Here is a 27,780-nt window from a genome sequence, read left to right as displayed (position 1 = left end):
TAGGATGCCACTGGGAACGCCGCCCAGGGTTGTTCTGTGACCGGAAATGCTGGCGCGAGCGCGTGAGGACTGACAGAGCTCTCCTCCAATGGGTGCCGCGGAGGGGAAGGCGCAGCTCGAGCCTCTGACTTTACTACGAAGGTGAAGCGCAGCCAAGGCAATGGAGAGGAACCGCGTCAAAATGCTCGTGTAATGTTTGAAGAAAAGTAAGGTAAGCATTGACAAGAAACACTTGAAAAGTTGCACTTTGGGAAAAAAGGTGTATTGTTTTTGAAATTGCATCATAGTGAAAGTGAGAGAAAAGTTTTGGCGACCCGAGGAGGATCATATAACTGTGCTCTGGGAGCTGCGCTCGGAAATGTGTCCGCTGTACAGAAGATAAACAGTTTCTCATGTTAAAAAACTACATGTTTTCAGTCTTCACATTTGGAAAACTGAAGAAACGTCGTGTAACGTCACTTGGTAGCTGTTAAATACGTGATGATGTTTAATGCACAGTAATAGGATTGTGGATTAGAGGAACGCATACAGTAATTTCAATCTGTTTATCCTGCAGCTGTTAAAAACGGGGAAATTGACTGGGAAATAAATCTGTATTTTTAACACTTTTATATATTAAGTCTTAGAAAAGTTGTTTTTCTTGCATTATACTTTTAATCATTTTTTTTTTTTTTTTACATTACATCTAAGTAATCATCTTGATCAATAATGTAACCAAATATGAAGAAGTAACTTCATTGATAATAGTAGGCTGTGCACAGGACAATGTTGTGCTCATTAACTGTCCCAGTGTCACATGACTAAATCCCTTCTGCACTGTAGAAGAGAGCATGGACTATTGTGAAACAGTTTTTGCTTTTTCACTCTTTGATTTTGAATTAGCCTCAAACAACAAATTAGCAGTCGTTACCTGTCAATTAAATGTAAAACGTGTGGTTATACATAACTATAAACGTACACAAAGGCCAATGCTACATTAAATTCATCCTGAGTTTTGAAATCAAAAACTGCTTTACCATGGAATGACACTTTTTAATTATTTGAGCGGCTCCTCCTACTAGTTGGCAGTGTCAAGTGCCATATTACAAAATGTGCTTCAATATTTTATAATCAAAACTTTAGTAACACTTTATTTTTAGGACCATATTTGAGCTATTAATTAGTTGCTTATTAGCATTCATATTACTAGCATATTGGCTGTTTATTGGTACTTATAAAGCACATATAATGCCTTATTCTGCATGACCGTATTTTAGATCCCTTAATCTACCCCCCACACCTTAACTTAACAAATACCTTGCTAATTATTAATAAGCAGTAAATTGAGAGTTTGGGAAAACTCTTAGTTAATAGTGAATATTGTGTTCCCTATTCTAAAGTGTTACCAAAAATGTTTTCTAAATCTTGACGAAACACATCGTTGAAAATGTCTTCAATGGTCCATATTTGGTGTTTATTATGTGATAGAAATAATCACGTGAGAGAAATTTCAAAATATGGGACAGGAAAATGCATTAAAAAATAAATGATGGAGTTTGGGTGGCTGATTTCACAGGAACCTATTTTTTTTTTGTGTTATCAACTTCAAATTTGGAACATAACTCAGACATATAGCCTTGATTAGTATTAGTATTATTATTTATTTGTTTTTAGCTATTTTAAATTCCAATATATCCATGTATTATCATATTGATTGTACACGTAAAAATAGGTGTACATCCTTATATACAGTAAACTTAAACTTCTGTAACTTTTTTATACATTTTTTTTTTTTTACAACCTCCCAAGTTCAGTTTGCATTTTGTCTAATGGACATATTTTACGATTTAAGAGATTAAATGTTAAATGAGACAACATAAAGAAGCAAGACAAATAATTTATGCAAAATGCATTACAAAAAGTTACTGATGTTACGTTTTGAGTGTTACAATTGTCCCTGTTTCTCTTACTCTTTTTAGGCAAGGAAAGGCACGTTTATTTATATAGCACATTTCATACACAATGGTAATTCAAAGTGCTTTACCTAAAATAAAATACAATAATAATAATAATAATAAGAAAAATAATAATAATAATCACAACAATAAACAAGGATTTTAAAAACGTTGAAATTATTTAAAACATTTAAAGCTGCGGTAGGGAACTTTTGACGCTCTAGCGGTTAATAAACAGAACTGCTTGCGTCTTGTGGAAGAACATCGTAGCCGGAACTACTTCTCCCTGTTTATGTCTATGAAGAATCACAAAGGTACTGGGTTACTCCGCCGCGGTACCCCCGAAGCAATCTAAAATAGTCCGAATACAAACACTTATTATAGGTGCACCCTAGTGATTCAGGACAAGCTAAAAACACGGTTTGGAAAATGGATTCATGGTGTACTCGCTTATTATATACATTTTGTATACTTTGAACACAAAAAAAAGTTACGGACCGCAGCTCTGATTGGTTGTTTCTTACCAGGAGCTACAATGTTCTTCCACAAGACGCAAGCAGTTCTGTTTATTAACCGCTAGAGCGTCAAAAGTTACCGACTGCAGCTTTAAATTGAATTTTAAGATTAGAAAATGATTATACAGAAAATAAAGTGCAGTCAGGTCAGACATTGCACAGTGCTCATTTAATAAATGCACAGCTAAACAGATGAGTTTTGAGTCTGCATTTAAATTAGACTAATGTTTTAGCACATCTGATACTTTACTCCAGTGTGCTTTCATAAGCACAGCAGCTTGTCAGTTTGAATAGAATTGTTTGTACGTCTGTACATAAGGCAGAATAAGACAGACGGTGCTTCGAATCTTCTGGACAGGTCTTTGCTATTAAATAGTTTGTGAACAGTCAGTGTCTCCAGTCATTTGTGCTGAATCGTTTTGCGTATTGTAACCTTGGATCATCTGTACACTGGTTGCACAGTCCAAAATGTATAGATTACTCTTGAAAAACTCATTAAATACAAACCACTCTCTTAGTTTCCACATCTGGCCTTGCTTTATCCATGTATTAGGGACACCATCATCTCAAGAAGCTGAACTCTACATGGAGAACATCTGCCCAGATGTGCATTCCTCAGGTATTGACTGTAGAAGCGGAATGCGAACGTGAGAAAAACAAAAGCCTCCAAATTGTAGGAAAGCAGTAGTCCTGCAAAGTTAGTTTGGGGGAATGCGTGGTTCCAGTCCCCCTCTCCTCTCTCTTTTCCGACCCGCCAAGTTCTGTTCCTCATTCAGCACAATCATTTCCAACGCATATTTCAGCACGCATTATGAGTGGCTGTAATCAATTTCAAATTAGACTTGAGTGCTCTTTGTTCTGTCAGGGGAAAAGGGCCTCAGCGAAGGGGACGTTGTCGACTATCTCGCTGGCACACTGACGGTGTGTTGGCTCTTGGCGGCTCCAAGACTTCGCTTGCTTGAGGCCTTCGTAGGGATTTCATACATTGTGCTTAGGCTGCCTAAATGTTTTCATATGTATTTGCTCAAACTTAGGTTCCTTGTGTAAAACAAAAAAATATATATGTATATACACTAGAGAGTTACCAGGTAACTAATTATGCAGTGTGAAGCTTTAGTTTTTCTCATTTTCCATGAAACTGTAATGTGAGGACAAGGTGAGGGATTTGTTTATGAGTTGAAAGTGTCAAGGCCTAGTGAAGCCCTGCAGTTGGGAAATGCCGTAATTAAACTGAAGTAGAGCCCCCTTGTCCTGGTCTTTGATGTCCAGTTGGTGCAATGCAGGACACGGCACGTTGTGCAAAAAGTGCACTTATTCTTGTGTTTTGAATATCAAATTCACTTTTTTATGTTCTGTCAGTACACATTAAGTTTTTCTCTAATGTAATGATCCACATGCTCTGTCCTTGGAAACCACAGAATGACATCATACTTTTTTTTTCATCATACATTTGGTTTTTGCATATGTGCTCTATGGTCACCTGAAAACATTTCCATCTGGTATTTCAATTGCATGATGTGTTCAGATTGTTCTATATGTAAAATATTAAATGTATCATTGTTTCCACGAGACTAATACGTAGCACAACTGTGTTCAACATCGATAATAATCAGAAATGTTTATTGTGCAGCAAATCAGAATATTAGAATGATTTCTGAAGGATCATGTGACACTGAAGACTGGAGGAATGATGCTGAAATTACAGCTGCACATCACAGGAATAAATTGCATTTTAAAATATATTCAAATAGAAGACAGTTATTTAAAACTGTAGTAATATTTCAGAAATTTACAGTTTTGTTTTTTGTTTTTCGTCTGTGCAAATTTGTATACATCACTGTGGGCAAGAGTCAACAACAATTTCTGTCCATTTTGCAAAAATGAAAGATGTTTTGAATGTGTAAAGCGGGAGTGTACTTTAAAGATGATTTTAAAGCTGCCATGGACTGAATGTCTCAAACTGCCGTCTTTAGTTATGGGGTTCATTCTCGCAAATCTTTCAGTCATCTATGGATAGTTTTTTTGGTTGGAAACAAAAATCTTTAATTTAATAGTTGGGATTTTGTTAGGACAATCAAATCTGTAAAACATTTAGCGGTTAAAATAGGCCCAACGCGCTCCATTTAGTTTGTTGTCCACTAGCCGCACATTTTATAGTGTATTTCATCTTTCTCCGTTTTATATAAAGCCTAAATGGTTTTTAACGAGACGCAGATCTTTTCCCCAAAATGGTATCTGGAGACATTCTGCTTACATAAAGTCATCTAATATGTTGAATTTTCGCATTTACCATGCAAAAGGCAATAAAACAGACAGAATCTTCTAAATATGCACACATCTTTTTTGTCTTTCCAAAAGAGTGTCTTCAAACTATGTTTTATGCCCTGAAATAAAGCTTTAATCAGCCTGCAAGTAGTTTTTTGTAATAGCTTGTTGTTGTTGTTGATGTAAAAACAAGACACATTGGACTTAGCAATGCAAAGACTTTGCTAGCAGTCCTTTTTTTCTACTTAAAGTGGGAAGAAAAAAAATCAGTTCTATAATGATTAAAAATAAGGAGTTTCAAATGTTGTAATCTGTTTGAGGAAGTCAATGCTTGGTAGACATATGACTTCTAGCAATAAGGATAGTCAAACAAGGTTCTGTTTGCAGAAGGTTTGATTGTGCGGCAGTGCTTGTGTCTGGATGCTGTGCATTTTTTCTTCCCCCCTCTCATGCCGAAGACCGGCTCTCTATGAGCCAAGCATGTTGGAACAGTGGTAACAGAATATGTGTGCCGTTTCCCAGCAGGTGTGAGTCATAGGCACAAAGAAAGTACTTTATCCTCTGGAGCGCTACCCTCTGTTTGGGAACCATATACAAATACATATACCTGCAGGCAAAATCCGATACTCTAGCTGTCATGCTGTTTGATGCTTGGCAAACCTTTTACCGACGGATCATCTTCAATTGTCCGTGAGACCTTTTCTTCATCACGTGCAGCGGGTCAAACAGTATCAGCTCTGCAGGGAGTTGTGTCAATTTTCAACCGGTCTGAGACTGTCACCCGCTTGATAAACGACACCGGAGAACGTTCAACGAGCACTTGACAGTTCACTTCTAGGGTTTATACTCTCATGACTCACTTGGTGCTGATTGGACGTTGAAACCAGACACTAGACCCTGCGGATCCTGTCCCATATTCCTCAAGCCAGATTCAGGACTCAAGAAACTGGCTTTTGGTCTGGGCTTAGTGTCGTCTGACATTTATTCGCTTTCGCTCGTTTGCTGAAATGACATGTTGGCCTTGTGGAGTTTTGCGCCGTTCATGATGTGGTAGCTCGTCGAAGAGAGCTTTGGCTCGTACGGCCTCCATAATTACATGCAGCGGGACTGTGGCGCCATTTGAAATGCCATGCTGCTGTTGAGCTGTCAATGTCGATGTGGTCCATCTGCGGAGAGATCTTCTAATTCCTTGAGCGTTTGCTTTCGAAGAGCTTTCACACGGTGCTGAGGTTGTTGGGTCAATGGACGCTTCCAAGTTTGCTTGTAACCATGACTCATGATTGCGGTATACGGAAACCTCTTGTTGGAGGTAAATGACTGGTGTTGTTCACGAGAATGCTCCAGTTCATGACTTCTATGAAAGACGCTGCTTCCAAGAGAAAGTTTGTGCCATACTAAGTTGTAATCAAGTCTTCAGGCCATGTTTGGAACTGCAGAACAAGGCAATCAATCAGCTGAGGACGCTTTTGTCCTTTTTGTTTAATCCTGTATTGAGTAAAATGAGGGTAAGTGTTCACGCACAGTCTACCTTCAAGCACAACTGGCTGAGGTTGCAATTCGCCCGGGAAGCCGGCCAGAAACTCAGTGAATAGCTGGCATCTGGTAGCCATCTTATTCTGGCCAGTGCCTGAGGAAATTCCAGGCTTGAGTGGCTATGATAGCTCTTGTGGAGAGCACTGCTCCGCAGCCCTATCCCCGTTTCACGCCAAATTGATGTCTGTTTTCAAAGCCAGGTCCAAGAACGCTCGTAATTTGCCTCTTTTGCGAAGACTTTTAGCTGCATCTGTCAAGCTGCACAAACGTTGACTGCGAGAAGTCCGCAAAGAGATGCCGTTTCCTTTCTTTGACTTCTTAGATCATCAGCTTGCTCCATATAGAAGGATATCACGGAGGTTGGGGGTGGGCAACTCCAAATATGCATCGACTCGCTTGTTTATTTGCTTTCTGTCCCATTACCCAGGCTACATTTACTGCTGCACTTCTTTAGAGACACTTGAGTCTTGCAGAAAGGTTGATGTATTTATGGATACTGACTGCATTATTATTATTATTATTATTACTAATCCTTCAACCATAATTGTTTTGGATTCTATCTGGTCTACCCGGTTTGCCAGATTCTTTTTGCCTGAGCTAAACCTTAAAGGATTGGTTCACCAGAAGATTTTCGTTTTTTCATCAGTCGCCATTCCAAACCGTATTAAAGGGGTCATGAAATGCATTTTTAATAACGTTCTCTAAGGTCCACTTATGTCATTAGCTAGATTTTAACATCAAAACCATCATCATTTAGAAGTAATAAGTTATTTTCTATCCTGTTTTTGAGCCGCTCTTCAGAACGGTCTGGTTTTATAGGCAGGCTGCATTCGAGACTCAGAAGTCGTCTCCCACTGCTGTGATTGGCTGACAGTTTCACTTATTCAAATAACAGATGTAAGCTGCTATAACGTACTCTGAAAACAACATGGGTCATTTGGGTTAAAAAACGTATAAATACTACTCAGTTTATATCAAACGGTCGTGGACAGACGATAAAAGCATGCTTACTCAAACTTATGTGTGCGATATTACTGTTGGATCCAATGTAGTCAGAATCTGCGCTGCATCGTCTTTAACTTTCCATCTGTCTGAAAAACCTGCGTCAAACTGTCTTCTTTAAAAACAAATCTACCGTAAAGCAAATAAACAAACAGTGTTTCATTTAAAAGAACGGGCAGAGTATTCTTCAAAAATCCATCCTTTGTGTTTCACGGAATAAATAAACTGGAAAAGGTTTGGAATTACGCGAAGGTAAGTAAATATGAACAGAGTAATCTCCTTAAAGGAATAGTCATTGAAGTTTTCATTACTTTTTTTACAGAGGTTAATTCAATCTGAACAGTCTACGCAAGTTTTGGGGTTTTGATGATCTCTCCTGCATATACAGTACAGTGAAACCCAAAAGGAGATTGACTGCCTGATTTGTGATAGTCAAAGTTACATCAGGTTTTTCTTCCAGATCCAGGAGAAGTTAGAGTCATTGAGTTTTTGCCTTAGGCAGGCTGGCAGAGCACACAACATGATTTCAGTGTTGTTCCCATAGACACAGACATTCCAGAGTGTCTTTATAAGACTGAAAACTACCAGCCCAACTAGACTTCATCTTGTATCTAGGGTTTACATCTGGACATAGTCCATATCTTGAGACGAAAAACCCTTCCAACTCGCTCTTCCTAAAATGGACAACGTTTCAGTAGACCCCTACTTGTTCTCTTAGATTAATGCTGTATATTCAGGCTCAGTTTCTGCAAGCCCTGCCAGTCTGTTATCTGTAAACCACACCTTTATCTGAAGGGCCCTGGGTGGTCTGCGATCAAATTATGAAGAGAGAGCACAAGCCACGGTCCCTGGTCTATCCACATCCTGGACTGTTTAGCTAACTCTGCCCATCCAAACAACAGGGAAGATTACTTGCAGCTTTATTTTCCTTGAATCCCTTGAAACTCGTCTCTTGTTGCGAAGATGTGCTTGAACCGCTCTCTTTCTTTTTCTGGAGACCTGCAGTGTCCTTGCAGCACAGGCAACTCTGGGAAAACGCATGCAATCATCTCAGACTTCGACTCAAGACACAAGTAGGAAATCAAACCTTTATTTTTTATTTTTACTCTTTTCGAAACTTACCTAAATGGCTATTAAGATGAGTGTGGTCAAACTACATTAGCAAGACATTGCAGAAATGTTTGGTTTTATGCATTTAATTAATTTATATATTTTCTTTGGCTTCTTTGATCTTTTTCAGTTACATGCCAAGAAGCTAAGCTTGGCCAATACAATGCATTGACAATATGTTTAGACATTGTTTAGCTATTCACAAATGCAACTGCGTTAAAGTAACAGGGAAGTAGTGTATTAATAATAATATGATACAAAATGATTAATCTGCCAACTAATATAATATTCTATTGTAGTCTAACTGTATGTTGTTTACTTTTGATGGTTGGATAGCAATGGTTCATTGGAAAATAAGGAACAATCTAGTCTAAAACACACATGCCAAAACCTTCATGTACGTTTCACATAAAAAAGAAAAAGAATGACAAAAAAAAAAAAAAGTGGTTTAATTATAACGTATGAAGTAAAAACATATTTTTCTTTCACTAAAGAGAGTTTTTGGGCAGTTACACCACATGCAAAGCCAGAACTGACCTTCCCTTGACATTTAAAGGTCACATTATCTGATATTTTAAGAGACGTTCACATACAGCCATGAAGACTGTTGTGTGTGTATGTACACACATATATACTTATAGTATATATATTCTGTTCTACATATTAGTTTCATGCATTTGTTGGTTGATTTTGATAGACAAAGGTCTTTATATATTAGCATTGACTTATATTACACAAATACTGTCTTTTATGCAAATTCATAATAGTAAACTTTAAAGGCATTAAGAACAACTATATTTGTTTTCTGTTAAGCTATTTTCAGTTTCCATCAAGCAGCTGATGCCAAAGTGAGATGCTGCCAGCTCAAGTGTTAAAATTCAAACACATTTTATTTTCCTGTTCATTAAGCTTGGGAGATTAACCTTAATTCCAGTTTTGTCCAATGCACCATCAGCTTCGTCAACATAACGTCATAGGTTCATTCTTCTGTCCTACTGCCCTTTGCAAAGTGACAAATAGAGAAACGTTTCTCACACTGATTATTTATTTAGTCTAAATGCTCATGGTGGAGTGCCTGTGCATGCAAGTGGGATAGGAAACTACTGTCACTGAAGAATTCATCAAAACCAGGGCAAATATACATCGCATTCCTCACGTGAGCGTTTCCATTTGTCAGGCTGTCTGTTATCCATTCAAGCGTGTTGGATGAGTTGGAATGTGCCAAAGAGGGAACACTGTCTATTTTCAGCCATCCTCTGCATTTTTCCTCGTAAAAAGACTGCATGCTACTTCATGAGTCATCTTTGCAAACTCTGCTCAGACTTGCATGGCTCTGAATGGATCTTAATAATTAGTGCTGGAAAGAAAGACAAACATCCTTGTTTCCTGGATCTGCGTTCAGAAGATGCTGTGAAATGTTTGCGTACCAAAAAGTACTTCAAGAAGGTATTATTCTTATTAAAGCAAGGAACGGGGCCACAGGATGTATCAACAATGCCTATTCAATTTTCCATATACAAACATTGGTAATGGCTGATAAGCTTGTGAAGTTGATAGAGATACAATTGTTGGAGCTCAGCTGACACTGAAAACTATATTATATCAGAAAACGTCTTTCATAGGACTCTTATCACTTGTTATCACAGCACTTCAAGAGTTGGCCTCACTATTGGCAGGTAAACCAGCAAATGCTGAAATTCACTGAAAAAAAAAAAAAAAAAAACATAAAATGTTGGCGAGACTTTCACATTCATTCGCACTTTCTTGGCTCTCTTTCCTACTTTGAGACAACTTGCGTCCCCCAAGTTCCCCTTACCCTCCTTAGCCTCTCATTTTCTCCTCTGCTCCTTTGTCTTTCCCGCAAAATGATAAGTGACTAAAGACTAAAGGGCTTACCACTATATTATCACAGTTAGTGACACAAGATGACAGACAAAAAATGCAGTAATGTGAAAATCGACAGCATACAATACAAGACAAGTCACTATAATTTGTTTGTTAGCAACAGTCTTTTCTTTTGGTTAACATCCATTAATGGCAATACTGATTATATTTTTTACACCATCTAACACTAGACTCTATCTTAGAAACTTAGTAGGGAACTAACGGTATGAACATCTCTTATCACGATTATACGATTATACCAAAATGATCACGGTTATCAGTATTTTCGTCGTATTGTTAAAATGTGCTTGAGATGTTAAAAAAGTACAGATAAATAAATCACTTCACCTAGTTTTATATTATTATTTATATATGTTAAAATAAAGCTTTGAAAAAGTTTAATAAAAAGGTGAACCACACATCTCAGCCTTCAAATAAAGAACATATATAAGTCAAAATGATAATTGCTTAGTAAATTATTATATGTATTGTATCTGCTCCATAAATAATTCTAGATAACTTATCTGAATTGTTTAAATGTGTAGAATCCACATAAGCTTGTTTTTCATGCATCAACCGGTCAAAATTGACAGGATGGCATGCAAATTCGGTCTGTTCTTCGGCCAGACAGAAGCTGCTCAAAGACTAAATGTAAATATAAGTCTCTGTAAATCCACTCTCTAACAGCAGGTGGCGCTCATGGAAAAGCAGCACTGCAATTAAGAAGATTTTCTTTAGGTATTACATCATGGAGCGAAGATGAAAACAAAATGCCATCGAATCGTTTCTGAAGACAGTCAGAACGAGTTACATTCATATAATTAATTTATTTATGTAGTCATTTGTGTAATTCCCTTAGCACTCTTTTAAAACCTCCCAGCTTTTCCGCCCTGTTTTAACTCAAAACGAAACTCCTCTACATGTTGTGCGCAAGTGAGACTGTTACTGAAAACTGTGCTTTATGCTGGACAGAATTTATTTATTGCAAGTTGTTCAAATTGTGGTAATCGAATACAGTTTAAACGATAATTCAAAGGTTGGGGAATTTTATCTTGATTTATCGTCAAACAGGTAATCGTTACATCCCTAAAACTGAGTAAACTGCTGTACCTTAGCAAACTATTGATACATTCAAAACTTGAACCTCATTTTCATTAATTATAATAAAGCTGATATAAAATGAAATATACGTATTAGATAAAAAAAAAACTTACATGACGACAACAAAACACAGAAAACTTTGTCTTATCAACTAAATAATTAAGATGAGTTTAAAAATTTAAAAACACATAAAATTGCTCAATTAAGTTCAACTAAATGAAAATATACAAATAAAACCTGATTAAAAATATAAATGCATACTATAATAGGATATAAATAATACTAAACTAACACTTCTTTTTCAAAAGCTAGTTTGCTGCTGCCTCAGCATTATAAGGTTTCAGAGTGAGAGAGTCGTAAATTTTCATTTCTTTTCAATCGCTCAAATATGCAAACACAACATCTGGTTGGCATATGTGCGTTTGTGTGTGTGTGTGTGTGTGTTTGTTTTGGCGCTGAATATTCATATATGAAAACTCGTGGTTGGAAAAAAATCTCAGAAACCATCATATTTTCATAAATGGTAATTTTAGCAACATTTGGTACCGATTTGTAATACGGTCTTGTAATGCCATATAAACAAAATGTGAAACTTTGAATGATAGTCTTTCACTGTAGAAGTTTTGCTGCAGGATATTCATAGTATTCCTTATTATTCTCGTGTAATATGTATTGTAACTGCAGTTAATGCAAAGACAATGGTTACATGCATGATTAATGTTGCATGTTATTAATCAGCAGTCACTAGTTTTAAAATATTCATATATTGCTAATGTTATTGTAATCAAATAATAATAAAACACATAATAATAATAGCCTAATGTTTACACACAACAGAAATTTGTATCAATTTCTCAAAAATCTCCAGTAGTAAATGTTGTATTTCTTTATTTAAAGACTATTAAACCTACGAGAGTCATACTGGCCGTATTGTTGGGAAACGCTGAAGGGTGTTATGGGTACGGAGGGCTGTTTTTAACATTGATTATCAGCTCTATGTTTATCTTCACCAGATGTGCCATCGTTTTGTTGCGTTCGAGCCAGCCGTCCTGAACAACAACAGGCCACAGACTAAATAATATATAAGGGGATTGCTCTGATATATAATTTACCACTGGCTTGTGGTCAGCGTTTAGCTCTGGGTTTTTCACGCTGTGGGTTTGACATGGAGAAGGTGCATTTTTGTGGTTGAGGAAAAGTCGAAGCATTGGGTTTGGTGGGGGCTGATGAAGCTGGAATTATAACTCTGCTCTTTTGGCTCTGTCACAAAGAACCGCAGGTGCATCTGCTTCGTGAGAGGTTCGGAAAGCAAACACGTCTTACAGCAGGATAAAATAACATAAGTTAAAGATGAAATGCCGTGTTATAGTATTGCTATTGCAGTATTGTATTGGCATATAATATAACTTTTTTGTGTGTGTGTGTGTGTATGTAGCATTGAAATTAAGGCCTGATATTAAGTGATTTCACTTAGTGTTGACAGTGTAAGGTCCACACACTGGCCCAACGACTGAATCCATGGTTAAATATATCCTGCATGTATGACTTTTGGCGCTTCTGCAAAAATAATCTTAGTTTAATTTAATTTTGGTTTAAAATTGTATTCTGACTCTCTGTATAATTCAATCTGACTCCAATTGTGAATGACTTTTAATTTTACAATGTTTTCGATATACCAGATGATAATAGATACATTATTCTAAGAATCCCATATTTTCAGTTTTTTGTTCATTGGGGACTGTTATCATGTGCTATTTCTTCTCTTGAATATTAGTGAATTGTATTGTTTTATCACTGGATAGGAATCTTGAATTCAGTTTTGGTAAAATCCATCCTTACAACAGAATATTTGGCAAAACTGTACTGGTTTATAAAGTTGTTTACCAATACCAACAACAACAAAAAATAACATTAGTATTAACCAACATTTATCCCTGAAACAACCGCTTCACACTGAGTTCACACTGTCCAAACACAGTTTAAACACACACAGCCTTTAAGTGGTTTTAAGGTCAGTGGTCAATTTAAGGTCAATTTCCGTGCGTCCTTTGTCGTGCAGTCTACGTGCAGTGTACAAGGGGAAACGAGAGGCGATTAAACTCTCCCGGCCGGCAATCGGTTGGTCGGATGGATTTTCTGCCTCTTGTGAGGTATCGCACTATTGAAGCAGGGCTACGAACCGATTTTCCGCGTTTCCCTCACTGCGCGTGTAGTGTGGACTGAAGTGATGGAGGGAAAACTTGTGGAGTTATGGCAAAGAAAAATAGAAAAAGAGGGACGAAAACGCCTGCTTACCTCCAGTTCATGTTGCAAAATGGATAAACCATATTGGCCTCAGCCTCCGAGCCACCTGCACGTCTAGATTTTTTTTTTTTGGGACGTTTCAGCACACAGAATTGCGCATATCACCAAAGCAGTGCGTTTATCCCGGGAAAGCATGTTTATTCAGAATCCGCCACAAACATCCGGGTTCTGAGGGATCCTACGTGTTGATTCGGTTGATTCCTCATGTATAGTGTGAGCAGTCAAATCGCAACTCGACGATCAGACCGTACAGTGAGCGCATAAAAATTGTGAGCTTTGGCTTTACATCGCATGCGATCTACTCGTACAGTGTGAGTTGGTACCTTGCCAAAATCGCACAGAAATCGCACAGTGTATGCCCGCCTTAAGGGTTAAATGTGTGTTCATTATTTAACCATCATTGGGAGTACTGTCACAGTCATGGCAGTCTTTTTTGGTTTTCATCTGTTGTCCGTTGATTAGTTAATTCAGTTCACCTGTGTTTGATTAGTTACCCTCCTCACCTGTCTGTTTCTTGTTATCTCACCCTACTTAAGTTCCCTTTTCATTTCAGTTAGCTGTCAGTTATAAGTTGTGAATGCTTCTTGTTTTATCCTGTGTTTTGCATGAATCTTCATCATCTTGTATTACTATGAAATGTTATTTGTATTACCTTTGTCTTTGTGCGCCTCTTTTTACAAGAGCATGATAGTTGTGCAGTTTAAAAGATACAGTTATAGAAAGCTGTCCTTTTGCTTTGATTATGTGTAAATCACCACGCATTGTGGTTTAGCACAGCACTTGTCCAAACTGACAGCAGTTGATGTGTCATTACGGGTGAGTCATTAAGACCGTGTGATTTCATTAACAAATTTATGTTCTGTCTGGAGCTAAATATGGGAAGATGATGCTCTGAAGTAAAAAAAAAAAAAAAATAAGCATTGAGGTGAACTTTGAGGAACAATGTGTAGTGTAACTGTATTTTAATTCTTACACCAAATAGTGTTGCTTTAAATTTCAGCATCATAATTTTTTCACTGTAATGTTGTTGGCAGTAAGGAGTTATGACAATGATGTTTTAAATGTTTGTAAGATGGATAAATGTCACATTCGAGACAGAAAAATCTCTTAAAGTTAAAGCCAACTGATCCTTCAATAAAAAGTTTGAAAAACTAGCATTATGATTTATTTAAAATTTAAGAGGAAGGAGAAGAAGACTTGCGGTTCAATTATATAATGTTCATAACTCTCACTTTCAATTTATCTTTTTCATTTGGCGATACTTTTCCACCATTGATGAACTCTCCGAGTCTTGTAGTGAGGTTTAGTGACTAGGGGTCTTGAATCGTGAAGATGTTTCCTGCGTTTACTTTGCTCTTCATCAGGCTTCAGAAGTATCCGTTTCTCATAAAATGATGCATTCTAGCCAAATCCCAGCCGCACGTACCGTGGGTATACAAAAGAATCACCCCCTTTAAAATAATCACATTGTGTGGCTTAGATTTTTTTTTCTTATCCAGCTGTATTTACTCAGTGCATCTTATAACATCCAAGTGAAAGATATAACTCCAACATGTCAGAAAAGAGAGCCCAGACCCCCTGTAAATCGGTGGAATGACTTGCAGACTGCAATCCACAAACACTAACCAGCAAATTGAACCGTACTTGAGCAGTTCTGCAGAGAATAGCGGCAAACATTGCAAAGTCTAGATGTAGTAGAGACAGATACATACTGTATCCCAACATGTGATTCTTTTCTACACCTACTGTATGACAGATGTATCCTTTCAGTTACGGGATTTGTTTAAAATGTTTGCAGTTTGTTTTTTTTCAAGGCTCCCTGAGGCCATATTTCAGATAGCAGATCTTTTTCACTTGACGTCATAACCCAGAATGTCCTCAACAGTTAATGAATGCGGATGGACTTGCAAAATAACTTCCCAGACTTCAGCAGAACTGTTTAGATCATTCACCGCTTTGTGGACATGTTGATTCTCTGTGCTGTGTATACAGAAATATCCGATGATCATGCATGTATCCCCATGGTGTCTTGTTTGCCTATATCCAAATTAGAGCGGTGCATTATCATGTTGTTTCACAACCTGGCGGGTTGCTAAGCAGGTGGACCGTTAACACCGAATGATACTCATTAACTCTTAAAATGGTACTTCCCCTTGAGTTACTCTTGTTTTATTCTCCCTTACAGATGCCCGGTTTAGTGTCATGCCTTGGCGATCTAATAGTCACTGGAATCATCCTCCTGTTCTCTGACCACGTCCAGTCAGAGATATGGACCAATGAAGGTACGATCTGCATTTATTTGGGCCAAAGTGCTTCAGGAAAGCTGGCCATGTTAGCAATGTTGTTGTTGCTAGTATTTGGATTTGTGTTTTAGCATATGGAACTTGTCAAAGTCTCTGTAGCATGGCTTTGTTTAGACAAAGCAGAATGAAAATATACCAAGCCACTACACCAGATTTAGCATGTGCAAGGTTCATTTTAATCCATACCAGGAAAAAGCAAAGAAAAAATCGTTTCAGCCCGAAGCAGTTTTCATTTTCACATTCTGTGCCAGGTTGTTTAAATATCAAATGCATTTCCACCCATTTGCGCGGACATTACATGTCAAACAACCAATCATAGTTAGTATTTTGAGGCAACTGAAATAGACTGCGCATTTGACCAACAGAAACCTGGTCTAAAGTCTGGCGCAATATGTATTTGTTTTTGTTAATTGAAGAGCATGTTAGTAATACGTGCCTATAGGCAAGTGAACAACGTACGTACACTCAAACAGGGACATACAGCAGCGCACACAAATGCCAAATATTAAAAATGAAATTATTACTATGTAAAATATTATTATTGTGCCCTGTAGAGGGTTCCTTTCCTCTCTGGAGAAGCATTCTTGCAAATGCCACCATGTAAATATGAATCTGCCATGGCACGAGCGCAACTGGCCTTTAAAGGGAATGGGATATGAGACTCTGATTGGCTTATAGCACAATATGTCCAAAACACATACATGATTCATTATAAAAATAGTTACAACACTTTTGGACCATGGACCTGACCCTAAGTGTTTTCAAGCAGTTTTACATTTATTCCAAAATAAGAACTCAAGGCAGTAACAATTTAAATGATATATCTTATTTGTGAGCTGATGTTTAGCTGTTCATTTAAAGAGTCATTAAATTTCAGTAAACACTGCTCACGGAAATCGAGAGGTACCTTTAAATTCACCAAGCTGATTGATCACTGAAACCCAAACACATCATGGTTTCAGGTCTTTTCAAGTTTTATTTTGAAGTAGTCTCAAATAGCCAGACCTTCAGACTGAGGATTTTTTTCTGGAATCCATGGCAGATTTCATTGGCCAAGGCCCACCCATGAGGTCATTTGACCGACATGACAAACAACCAATCATAGTTAGTTTCATTTCAGTGTCACGTTTCGATGAATATTTCGAAACTCCTGAAATGTTTCCACTTTTGTGTGCCTTGTACATCAGACGTTCAGCCAACAGTCCATGGGCATGACGTCTGAGGCTGAGACTACCGTATTTTTTGGACTATAAATCGCATCAGTCCAAAAATGCGTCATGCCCTCTCGCTGCTGTAGACGGTAATGTTTTCTCTTAGTTAATTTATCTTGGTTTATTTCTTTTGGTTCATGTCAAATTATTTATTTTTAAATAAGTCGCACCTGATTATAAGTCGCAGGACCAGCCAAACTATGAAAAAAAAGTGCGACTTATAGTCCGGAAAATACAGTAATTTTGAAGTAATAAGCCGATGATATCTAAATGTACGTTGACACCACAACAATTGTACTAAAACTGATTTTTTTTTTACTTTGTGTTCTTAAAATGTTTTGCTTACTGACGATGTTGTAAAAATGACCCCTGTTCACATAGATCCACAAATACAACTAAAAACATTGTATTATTCATGCCAGGCCAGTGGGTGGCGACGTCACCATTTTCACAAATTCAGGATTACACAGAGACGATAATGGTATTGTTTGCCCCTTTTCAAAAGTTAGCATTTCAGGCCACCAAAACACCTTTGTTGTGTAAATGAACTGCCAAAATGCAAAAGTTTATACAAACCCAAAATGCAAAAACAAACAAGAGGCAGGATTTATCACATTACCCAATCGTAGCGCAATGGAGGCAGTGTCTTCTCTAATGTAACCTTCCTCCATCTCAGGAGAGCTGCTTTTTAATCTCATATTTTGTAAGATTTGCATAGTTTTCATTTGTACTATTTATTATTTATTCCAGTTTTTTGAGAAGGCACTGCCTCCCTTGCCTCTGTGGACGAAATGTCACAAAATTAAACTTGAGATCATGATTATCCCACAAATCTGAAGAAAACAAAACAGCCAAAGCAAAAATAACATAATTTATAGAGGTTTCGTCAAAAATATATTAATTTGAACAAAATAATAGAAATATGAAATAGAAATGATAGTAAATGTCTCATTCATAAAGACTAATCTCCTTGTTGAACGAATCTTTTTCGAAAATTTGTGAATGATCTCTTGAATTAATGATTCAGTGAAAATACTTTTCTAGTCGTCAACTACAGGCATTGGTATAGATATCCTACTCAACACATGCAAGTGTTAAAATGCTTTTAAAAAAGTTCATTTTACTCGATCCACAGACATCAAACTATAAACTTTTACCCCAGCTATCATGTGGTTAAAAGGTCTGTAACACAGAAATAACAATAATGTGTGGTTAAGTTTGTGAAGCTGTTCAAATGCAGATGCAAATGTTGTCTTTCAAAACTTTAACCAAAGTCCCTAAAATCTTTGGCATAACGACTGTTTCATCAGATTTTTAAAAAAGTTTTAGGAAAACTCTATTCTGTTCACCCAGACTGCATTTATTTGATTAAAAATACAGTAAACGGATAGCATAAAACCACATTAGCATTCAAATGCTGTTGCTGTTAGTATTTGGATGTGTGTTCCAGCATATGGACCTCGTCACAAGTCTTTGTAGCGTTTCTTTGTTAACAAAACAGGATGGTATTATACAGAACAACTAGAGCAGATAGCAAAAAGTTTTATCATGTGACAAAATTAGATTTGAATCCAAAGCAGGAACATAGCCATGGCTTTGTTTTGTGGAACAATAAACATCTCTGTTTAAAGTCCCAAGTTCTCCATTGCCCTGCGTATGGATTGCTCAATTAATGCATGCAGCTCTGTGTGTGTTATGGCTGCGATTTCGCTGGCCAGGGAGGGAGAAATTTGAGAAATGTGGTGGGATTTCAAATAAAATGCTTTTGCCAATATTTCCTGAAAGCCGACATTGAGAACAAGCGTTTCTTGAGCGCAGTTAGACCCTGGACACTGGATCGACGCCACTCTGTGTGTGTGACCCTCTGCGTGTGTGTGTTTGCTCTTTGTTTAACTCTTGGCAGTAAATGTCTGATATAAATACTGAAACCTGACTAGGCAGAAAAGCACAGTAATGTAAACAGCTTGATTCTTGCTATAGAATCGCTGCAAGCTGTATAATGATGAACGGATGAAGCGGTGCAGCAGTTTTGAGGAAGCAACTCTTTAAACTGGAGCTTGTCAAGCTGCATATATTTTAAAGTCATTGAAATGCAGTCAAGCTCACATTGCAAAATAATTGCATTATAGTCTCAGCCTCACTATTAAATATCAGCACAAAGTCTGGCTCATTTTCCAACTCATTCTGGCCAAGAACATGCCTGACTGTCTTTTGATGTCAACAACCACAGATTTTCACTGCGTTCCAAATGGGATAAATTTGCTTCTTAAGGGCACTTTGTAGTGAGAACAATCATGTATTCAGCGATGTGCTCAAAGCTTGTCACTTCAGTTAAGGATTTAGAAGGGTACAACTGATGGACACTTTTCACACCCATGATTCTTTGCACACTTATGTTCCAGGAATGTTTTTTTTTTATTTTTTTTATTGCCTACAGTTAATATATCAAACTTAATTTCTGATTAGTAATATGCATTGCTAAGAATTCATTTGGATAACTTCATGCGATTTTCTCAGTATTTCGATTTTTTTTTGCACCTTCAGATTCCATATTTTCAAATTGGTCTTAATAGACCATACATCAATGGAAAGCATATTTATTCAGCTTTCAAATTATCTATAAATCTCAATTTTGAAAAATGTACACTTAAGACTGGTTTTGTGGTCCATGGTCAATTATATTGTAGATTTTAGTTAATTATTTACTGGATATATTTTATTGTAGTATTTTGTAGCACATTCATTTTCTTTTTGAAGGGTAAACAAAACCATATTAGTCTGCGGCGTTTATCTCAGTCTTTGCTGTATATGCGATTGTAAACTGTATAATTACCATGTAATTATACATATCTAAACATAATTAGAATTTTTTTTTTTCATAATCTATGCCAAAAAATACACTTTCACCACCATTTTTTGGTCTCAATCGTACATGTGTAAAGGTGTTTTTACATGATGATGTTTGTACACTGTTAATGTGATATTTCACTTTAGACTAAATTTCAATTGAGACTTGTGCATAAATAATTAATTTATATATGTATGAATTTTTTAAAACCTAAATGGCCAAATAAAGAAATAAATTGCATGTGTTTAACCTGTTCTCTAACAATACGCCCGTATAGGTCATTTGTCAAAAATCCCTGAAATACGACCCATCAGAGTGTACTACAATTGCGCCCATTTCGGCAACAGGACATTTTCTTGTTATTGTTTTGTACTCTTTTATCTGCGCCATAATTCGGGTTTCATGTAGCTCTGTAGAACATTGCGATACATGACGATATGTAATCATGTGATCATGGGTTGGATCCCAGATAACGCACATGCTCATAAAATGTATATGCTTTATAAATCATAATTTTGCATTATATCTGTAAGGGGTTGGTTTAGGGGTGCGGTTAGGTGTGGTGTACGAATTAGCCACCTAGTAAAATATGTATGAGTTACTGTGAGATCGGTTTAAAAAGTCCACACATTGCATTTAAATTAAAACACATTTTGATTGGTAATGACATTGGTTATGGTAATAATATAATCACTTGATGAAATCACATGTCTCCTGCTTTCAGTTTCAGATGTCCAGTTCGGTGGATTGGGCTCCACGGTCACGCTCATATGCGGAGGCGCTCACGGCGGGTACGTTCTCCAGTCTATATTAAGCCTTGCTAGATCTCCATTAGACTCCAGAGCTAAGCTTTCCTGGAAGGAGTGGTAATAGTGTGCTTAACCACCCTCTGTAGGGGCACGGGGCCAGTCCTTATAGGGTTTGGACACATCGAGGCTGTTTACTATGGGTAAGGGGGGCTTGACTCCCCAGCCTCAGATTTTGGCAAGCCTTGTTTTTCAAATAAATGCATATTTCATGCCAGTAAAGACACTATCCAAGAGAATCCCAGTGCCAAAAATAAGATTTGCACATCACACGATACGCAGGTTTAGTTGGTGCTGATAGCGGTTAAAGGTATTTTGTAGGTCTATCTTTGATTAGCGCAGGTTTGCGAGGAAAGCAGGTGAAGGTTCTTGACGGAGATGTTGACTCTGAGTTTTGGATGGGTTCGGCAGGTCTCCAGTGGAATGGCGGTTCAATGGGAGCTCAGTAACACCGCTGCAAACACACAAGGGCTCGCTTGCGCTACTGAGCGCCACACACTCGATGGAAGGCAACTACAGCTGCCATGATGAACGAGGAACTTTACTGCACTCCATCAAACTACGCCTGGGATGTAAGTCAGCTTCATTGATACAAGACTCCCTTGTTTCATGTTTTGACTCACAATGTGGTTCATTTGATAGACTAAGGGTAAGGCTTTAAATAATTGCCATATTTAATGTAATGTTAATGAAAATTTGGCCACAATGAATAGATGTAATGGTAGCACTTTAGTAGAAGGACTAATTCTCACTATTAACAAGTTGTTTATTAGCATGCATATTACTAGCACACCGGCTGTTTATAAGTACTTATAAAATACATTTGAATTATTTATTCTGCATGACCATATTTTAGATCCTTTAATCCACAGGGATTAAAGTTCTCCGTCGTTACGACGGATTTCCGTTAATTGTAGCGAGTCATCGACGGATTTCCGTCAATTACACTTTTTCGCCTGTCCTTAATGTTTTAAATTCACTTTTCATAATTTTAATGCTGTATATATAGGCTTACATTTCTCAAATAGTGTAATAAATGTCTTAATTTTAGTTTAAATAGGTCTTAAATTAAGGAAAGACAAAGTGTATTCAGCCTGCTGAGGAGGATGTGATCAAAGCCTGGAGTGGAGCGAATGCACGTTCCTCTCTTCACTATAAGCGTTTTGTTATCACTCCGGTATGGATCCACTCCGGGTTTTGGTTTAGTTTTGAAGAAGTACATGTCAGGCTACGGCTGAGGTATAATTACATTTAAGATAGCATGGACACACTTATAATGCAGGAAGGCTCCGATGTTTCGGAGATTGATAAAAGTGTAAAAAATAAATGGAGATGGGCTTGTCTTAGCGAAATTGGGAAGAATGGCAAGCCTTTTAGTTCGTGGGCTAAAAAAGTCAAACAACCAGGTACGTGTCTTTGCACAGTATGCCACAGGAAATTGAAATATGGCAATAATGGCAAAAAAGTGCTAGCTCGCCATCAATCAGAAGCTAGTCACAATGCTGCCGTTCGTGCTCTACAGTACACATGCTCCCTGCCTGGTGCGACAAGTACCACAACGGAGATTCATGCATCTATGGCCGACCGTGTGTGCGATGTAAAAGTGCGCATATGTTCTTTCATAGCGGAGCATGACCTGTCGTTCACAGTCTCACAACCGCTAGTTAATTTAATGCAATCAGTTGTCAAAGACAAGAGTGCACTTTCAAGATTGTCTATGTCTAATGCACATGCCTCCTACTTGTGCACACATGGCATTTCTGCTTATTGGAAATCCGAATTGTCATCTAAGCTGAAAACGAAGATGTTTTCTTTAAATGTAGATGAGGCAACAGATGGAAACATGGACAGGATTCTGAATGTTCTTGTTCGGTACTATGATGAAGATGTGGGAAAAGTGGCAACCCAGCATCTAGCCTCGAGGAAACTGAATATTGCAGATGCCTTAACAATCACAAACACATTGAAAGATATTCTCCAGTCATATAGCCTGAACTGGAATCAGGTTGCTGGTATACTGTTGGATAACTGCAGTGTGATGAGAGGGAAAAAGTCTGGAGTAGAGACACTAGTCAGAAGAGAAAATCCATCACTGCTGGATGTCAGCGGAGACACTGTCCATATGGTCTCGAATGCAGCCAAGGCCCTTTTAAATCCTTTCCAGGGATTTGTGGAACAATTTTGCTCTGATGTATACTATGACATTGAAAAATCACCCAAACAGAAAGAAGTTTTTTCTGAGTTTCAGTCCTTACTTCATTTGGAGAATAAGAGCCTAATACGTCCCATCAGCAGCAGGTTCCTGCAAATGTTGGATGTGTGCAACAGAATACGGGAGCTTATGGATCCATTGACTGTGCACTTCTACAGCGTCCTGTCTTCTCATGATCAACACAAACACAGGTACTTCTATTTTTGTATCATCTAATTTCTGTACTAGTAGGCCTTTTTTTGGATTTTTAATGAAACACACACACATTTTTTTGTTTGTTATTAATAATATTTAAAGATGCAGACATCTAGTGGATTTTTTTTACATAACAAATCTAAACCAAGGGGTGGAGATGGCTCAGTGATCAATCAGGTTATATGAAGTTATAGATATAGTGACTCAAAGGGTTAAATGTTAGAACAATGAAGCTCGGCTTCATTCCAGATGCAATCAAATTATTAAATAACCTTTATATAAAGAAAAGGAAGTGCCTTGACCTGTAAACACAAAAAGTATGTCATGACTGTTGAAGTATTGGCAATTAGAAATAGCATTGTTGATTTTTTCTTCTCCTTAATCCTTATGTGTATATGTTATTTTGTGATGCAGATGGCTCCTGAACCAGCTTCTTGATAAGCCTGCAGTTACATCTGATGAGAAGGCCAGGATAATTTGTCTGCAACAGCAAATGGCAAAATCTGCAAGGATCGGAAGTGATGTCAACAAAAAACGAAAGACACGCATCTGTATGCTTTTTTCAGAGTTCGACAAGCTCACAACCATTATTGATTTGTATCGAGGTATGTTCACTTTTTATTCACTTTAAGTGTTAAGAAAAGTACAGAGATTTCTTATTTATTGAAATCCCTTTATTGTTATATTTATTATATGCTTATTTTTCTTGGAATCCTGGAATGGAATCTGAGTTAACCATAAATACAGTTTTTAGATCACTGTTAATCAGATCACTTTGGTTAATACTACTAATACTAATACTACTACTAATAAACTATTTATACAGCACTTTGTAAGTTATAGACTTATTAAACCAGAATTAAAACATTTCAGGACTGATGTAAATAAAACTAGACAATTAAATAATACAGATGAAAATAAACAACAACAAATCTAAAAAATAATATTAAAGGGTTGTAATATTCCAAGAAGAGTATGTTACATTACTATGAATGTGATTATTAATCAATGAATAAAATATTCAGACCCATTTCTAATCTGGTTCTATTGTGATTTTCAGGTGTACTTCCAACTTTTCAGGTGTTCCTGAAGAAGTTGCAACATGAAAAGCCCATGATTCATGTGCTGCATGCTGAAATGCTGCTACTGGTTAGGGAACTTCTCTCCAAATTTATGAAGCCTGAAACTATTCCTTTGAGTGCAAAGGGCTTGTTGAAGCTTAATGTTCACCAGAGAGACCTGCAGTACACTGACAAAAGGTTGTCTGTGGGGAGATTCAGCTTCTTTGCCTTAAACAAGGCTAGAGTAGAAAAGAAGCCCTGGGTGCAGAAGGTCTACAGCTCTCTCAGAGAAGGCTACATAAAGGCAGCAACATTCCTCCTGAAAAACCTGCCCCTCAACAACAACATCATCACCTCTTTATCTGCGCTGACACCATCATTGATTCTCCATGAATCAGTCCAAGGTGCATTCAACACCTTGGCCAAGGCCTTGCCAAATGCTGTGAAGTCAGAGGAGTTGGGTCAACTGGATGAAGAGGTTCGAGCCTACCAGATTAATACAGATCTAGGGACACAGGCCAAATGCTTTGAGGAGAACAATGCACGAATCGATGTTGACTGGTGGAGTAAGATTTTCGCCATGAAGATGCCAGAAGGAGGAATGAGGTTCCCCATCTTAGGGAAGTTGGTAAAGGCTCTTCTGTCATTGTTCACTGGCCCTCTTGTCGAAAGATCATTTAACATGATGGATGATATAATTGAGAAAGACAGGGTTAGGCTGAACATTGAGACTTATGAAGGCTTAGCCATTCTCAAGTCCCACATGAAGGTAATGGGCAAAACTGCATCTAAAATGCAAATTACCCCTGCATTAAGGAGATTTTGCCTGTCTTCTTATGAGACATACCAAAATCATCTGAAGAAAAAGAAGGTGAACCTTGACAAGCAAAAGGAAAGGAAACTGAGGGAAGCTGTGAAGGTCCTCTCAGCAGTTAGGGTTAGAAAAGTAAAGAAAGGTTCCACCTCTTCTGTTTGTGCTAAAGCCCCCACCTCTTCCACCCTTGGAGTTAAACGAAAAGCTGCTGCTACAGCCTCCACCCCTGCAGTTAAAGGCACTGCTGCTGCTACAGCCTCCACCTCTTCCGCCCTTGGAGTTAAACGAAAAGCTGCTGCTACAGCCTCCACCCCTGCAGTTAAAGGCACTGCTGCTGCTACAGTCTCCACCTCCTCCACTGCTGGAGTTAAAGGTAAAGCTGTTGCTACAGCCTCTTTCTCCTCCACCCCTGGAGTTAAAGGCAAAACTGCTGCTACAGTCTCCACCCCCTCCACTGCTGGAGTTAAAGGTAAAGCTGTTGCTACAGCCTCTTTCTCCTCCACCCCTGCAGTTAAAGGCAAAACTGCTGCTACAGCCTCCACCCCTGCAGTTAAAGGCACTGCTGCTGCTACAGTCTCCACCCCCTCCACTGCTGGAGTTAAAGGTAAAGCTGTTGCTACAGCCTCTTTCTCCTCCACCCCTGCAGTTAAAGGCAAAACTGCTGCTACAGCCTCCACCCCTGCAGTTAAAGGCACTGCTGCTGCTACAGTCTCCACCTCCTCCACTGCTGGAGTTAAAGGTAAAGCTGTTGCTACAGCCTCTTTCTCCTCCACCCCTGGAGTTAAAGGCAAAACTGCTGCTACAGTCTCCACCCCCTCCACTGCTGGAGTTAAAGGTAAAGCTGTTGCTACAGCCTCTTTCTCCTCCACCCCTGCAGTTAAAGGCAAAACTGCTGCTACAGCCTCCACCCCTGCAGTTAAAGGCACTGCTGCTGCTACAGTCTCCACCCCCTCCACTGCTGGAGTTAAAGGTAAAGCTGTTGCTACAGCCTCTTTCTCCTCCACCCCTGCAGTTAAAGGCAAAACTGCTGCTACAGCCTCCACCCCTGCAGTTAAAGGCACTGCTGCTGCTACAGTCTCCACCTCCTCCACTGCTGGAGTTAAAGGTAAAGCTGTTGCTACAGCCTCTTTCTCCTCCACCCCTGCAGTTAAAGGCAAAACTGCTGCTACAGCCTCCACCCCCTCCACCTCTCCTGGAGCCACTCCTGCACATGTAGCTAGTCAAACACTAAAACGGGTGTCAGGTGTAGCCAAGCTTCAGGAATATGGTTTCACAGCCAAAAAGCAGAAAAAGTGAAAAGCACTCTTGAGACATTTGCACAAGAAAAGCACTTTTTGGAATTTAATGGTGGTGCAGTTACTTTTTTTCCTGTTAATTATTAATAGTTTCACAAAACATTGTTTGGTGTTATAAGAAACATAAAACATGCACTGAAAATGCACTTTTTGAAAAAGCACTTTTTGGAATTTAATGGTGATGCTATTACTTTTTTTTTTTTCCTGTTCATTATTAAGAGTTTCACAAAACATTGTTTGGTGTTATAAGATAAATAAAAACATGCACTGAAAAGATGTGTGGTAGATGGTTGATTATTTGTCAAGGTATATTTTTTTTCAAAGATTACAAATAGCTTTTAAAATATGCAAACTGGCAATATTAAAGCGGTTTAATCTCCCCTTAAAACGCTATTGGTCTCGACTATTTAAATAAAGTGTTTGTTAAAGGAATATGGCTTGGCCTGAAAAATGTTCAGTCAGAAGATTTTTTTTCACTTTAATCCCTGAATCCAACCCCTTACCTGAATTTAACAGCTACTTACCAACTATTAATGAGCAGCAAATTAGGAGTTTATTGAGGCAAAAGTCATAGTTAATGGTTTGTTAATAGTGAGAACTGGACCTTAAAATAACGTGTGACAATGTACCATTGTACCTTGTGTGTCCATCACTTAGCCAAAAAGATTCATATATATTCATATACATCCATTTTATATATTAATTTTTTTATTTGGTTGTTTGTCTATATATCTTTTTATTTATAATTTTATTTAAAAAAATACTTTAAATTTTTTTTTATGGATTTAATAATGCTTTTAATAATGCTTATTTACTAGTTTACTCTACAAATGCACTTGACTGACCTCAATTTGTATTGAACCAGGACATTCCTTCCTAACCCTAACACCGTGCGACGAATTGAACCGAAATGTAATATGGCATCTACCACGACTAAGCTCTATTTCTTCTGATTGAAAACAGCATCTTAAGAACATTCTTGGCTAAAAAAACGAAAGTGTTGTAGCAACATAAACATAACAGATCTGGTCTGATAATCTTTGATTCATGCTCTTGACTTCATCTCGGATCACATCCAGGAAGTGTATATGTGTGCTCGAGACCTCTAAAATGGTGCTCCTTTGGGAAAGTGTCTAATATACAATATATATATATATTTTACATTAAAGTATGTTTTATATACTTATGTTTTATGATATTTTGTCATGCTTTAAAGAAGGACACTCATTGGCATTGGTTTTGACATCTGAAATGTTATTCCTCGATGCCTCCGAAGTGGTGCTGGAAATTCTGGAAAAAAGGGAATTACTTTATAACCCTAAGGAGATGAAGAACGTGTGTAGTTGTACGCCCTTGCTGTTTAACTCAGGGCGCTTCCTCTAACAGG

At 37.8% G+C, this 27,780-nt stretch overlaps 1 protein-coding gene across 2 annotated transcripts; it reads left to right on the top strand.

Moving 5' to 3' along the window:
• The first annotated feature begins 80 nt into the window (after window positions 1-80).
• Window positions 81-27,123, top strand: LOC113054035 (uncharacterized). Of its 2 annotated transcripts, none has more exons than XM_026219310.1 (7): window positions 81-211; window positions 15,834-15,930; window positions 20,735-20,801; window positions 21,228-21,388; window positions 22,640-23,219; window positions 23,638-23,828; window positions 24,284-27,111. In XM_026219310.1, exons 2-7 carry the CDS (start codon window positions 15,834-15,836, stop codon window positions 26,392-26,394), a joined length of 3,207 nt encoding a protein of 1,068 aa, XP_026075095.1. In that variant the 5' UTR covers window positions 81-211; the 3' UTR covers window positions 26,395-27,111. The 2 variants fall into 2 exon arrangements, with proteins under 2 accessions (XP_026075095.1, XP_026075096.1); XM_026219311.1 differs by lacking the exon at window positions 81-211 and adding an exon at window positions 8,131-8,322 and having other exon boundaries at window positions 24,284-27,123.
• The last annotated feature ends 657 nt before the right edge of the window (window positions 27,124-27,780 follow it).

The sequence above is a fragment of the Carassius auratus genome, chromosome 35 (genome assembly GCF_003368295.1).
Source record: "Carassius auratus strain Wakin chromosome 35, ASM336829v1, whole genome shotgun sequence".
Taxonomy (NCBI): Eukaryota; Metazoa; Chordata; class Actinopteri; order Cypriniformes; family Cyprinidae; genus Carassius; species Carassius auratus.
This window is presented reverse-complemented; position numbering and strand designations above follow the sequence as displayed.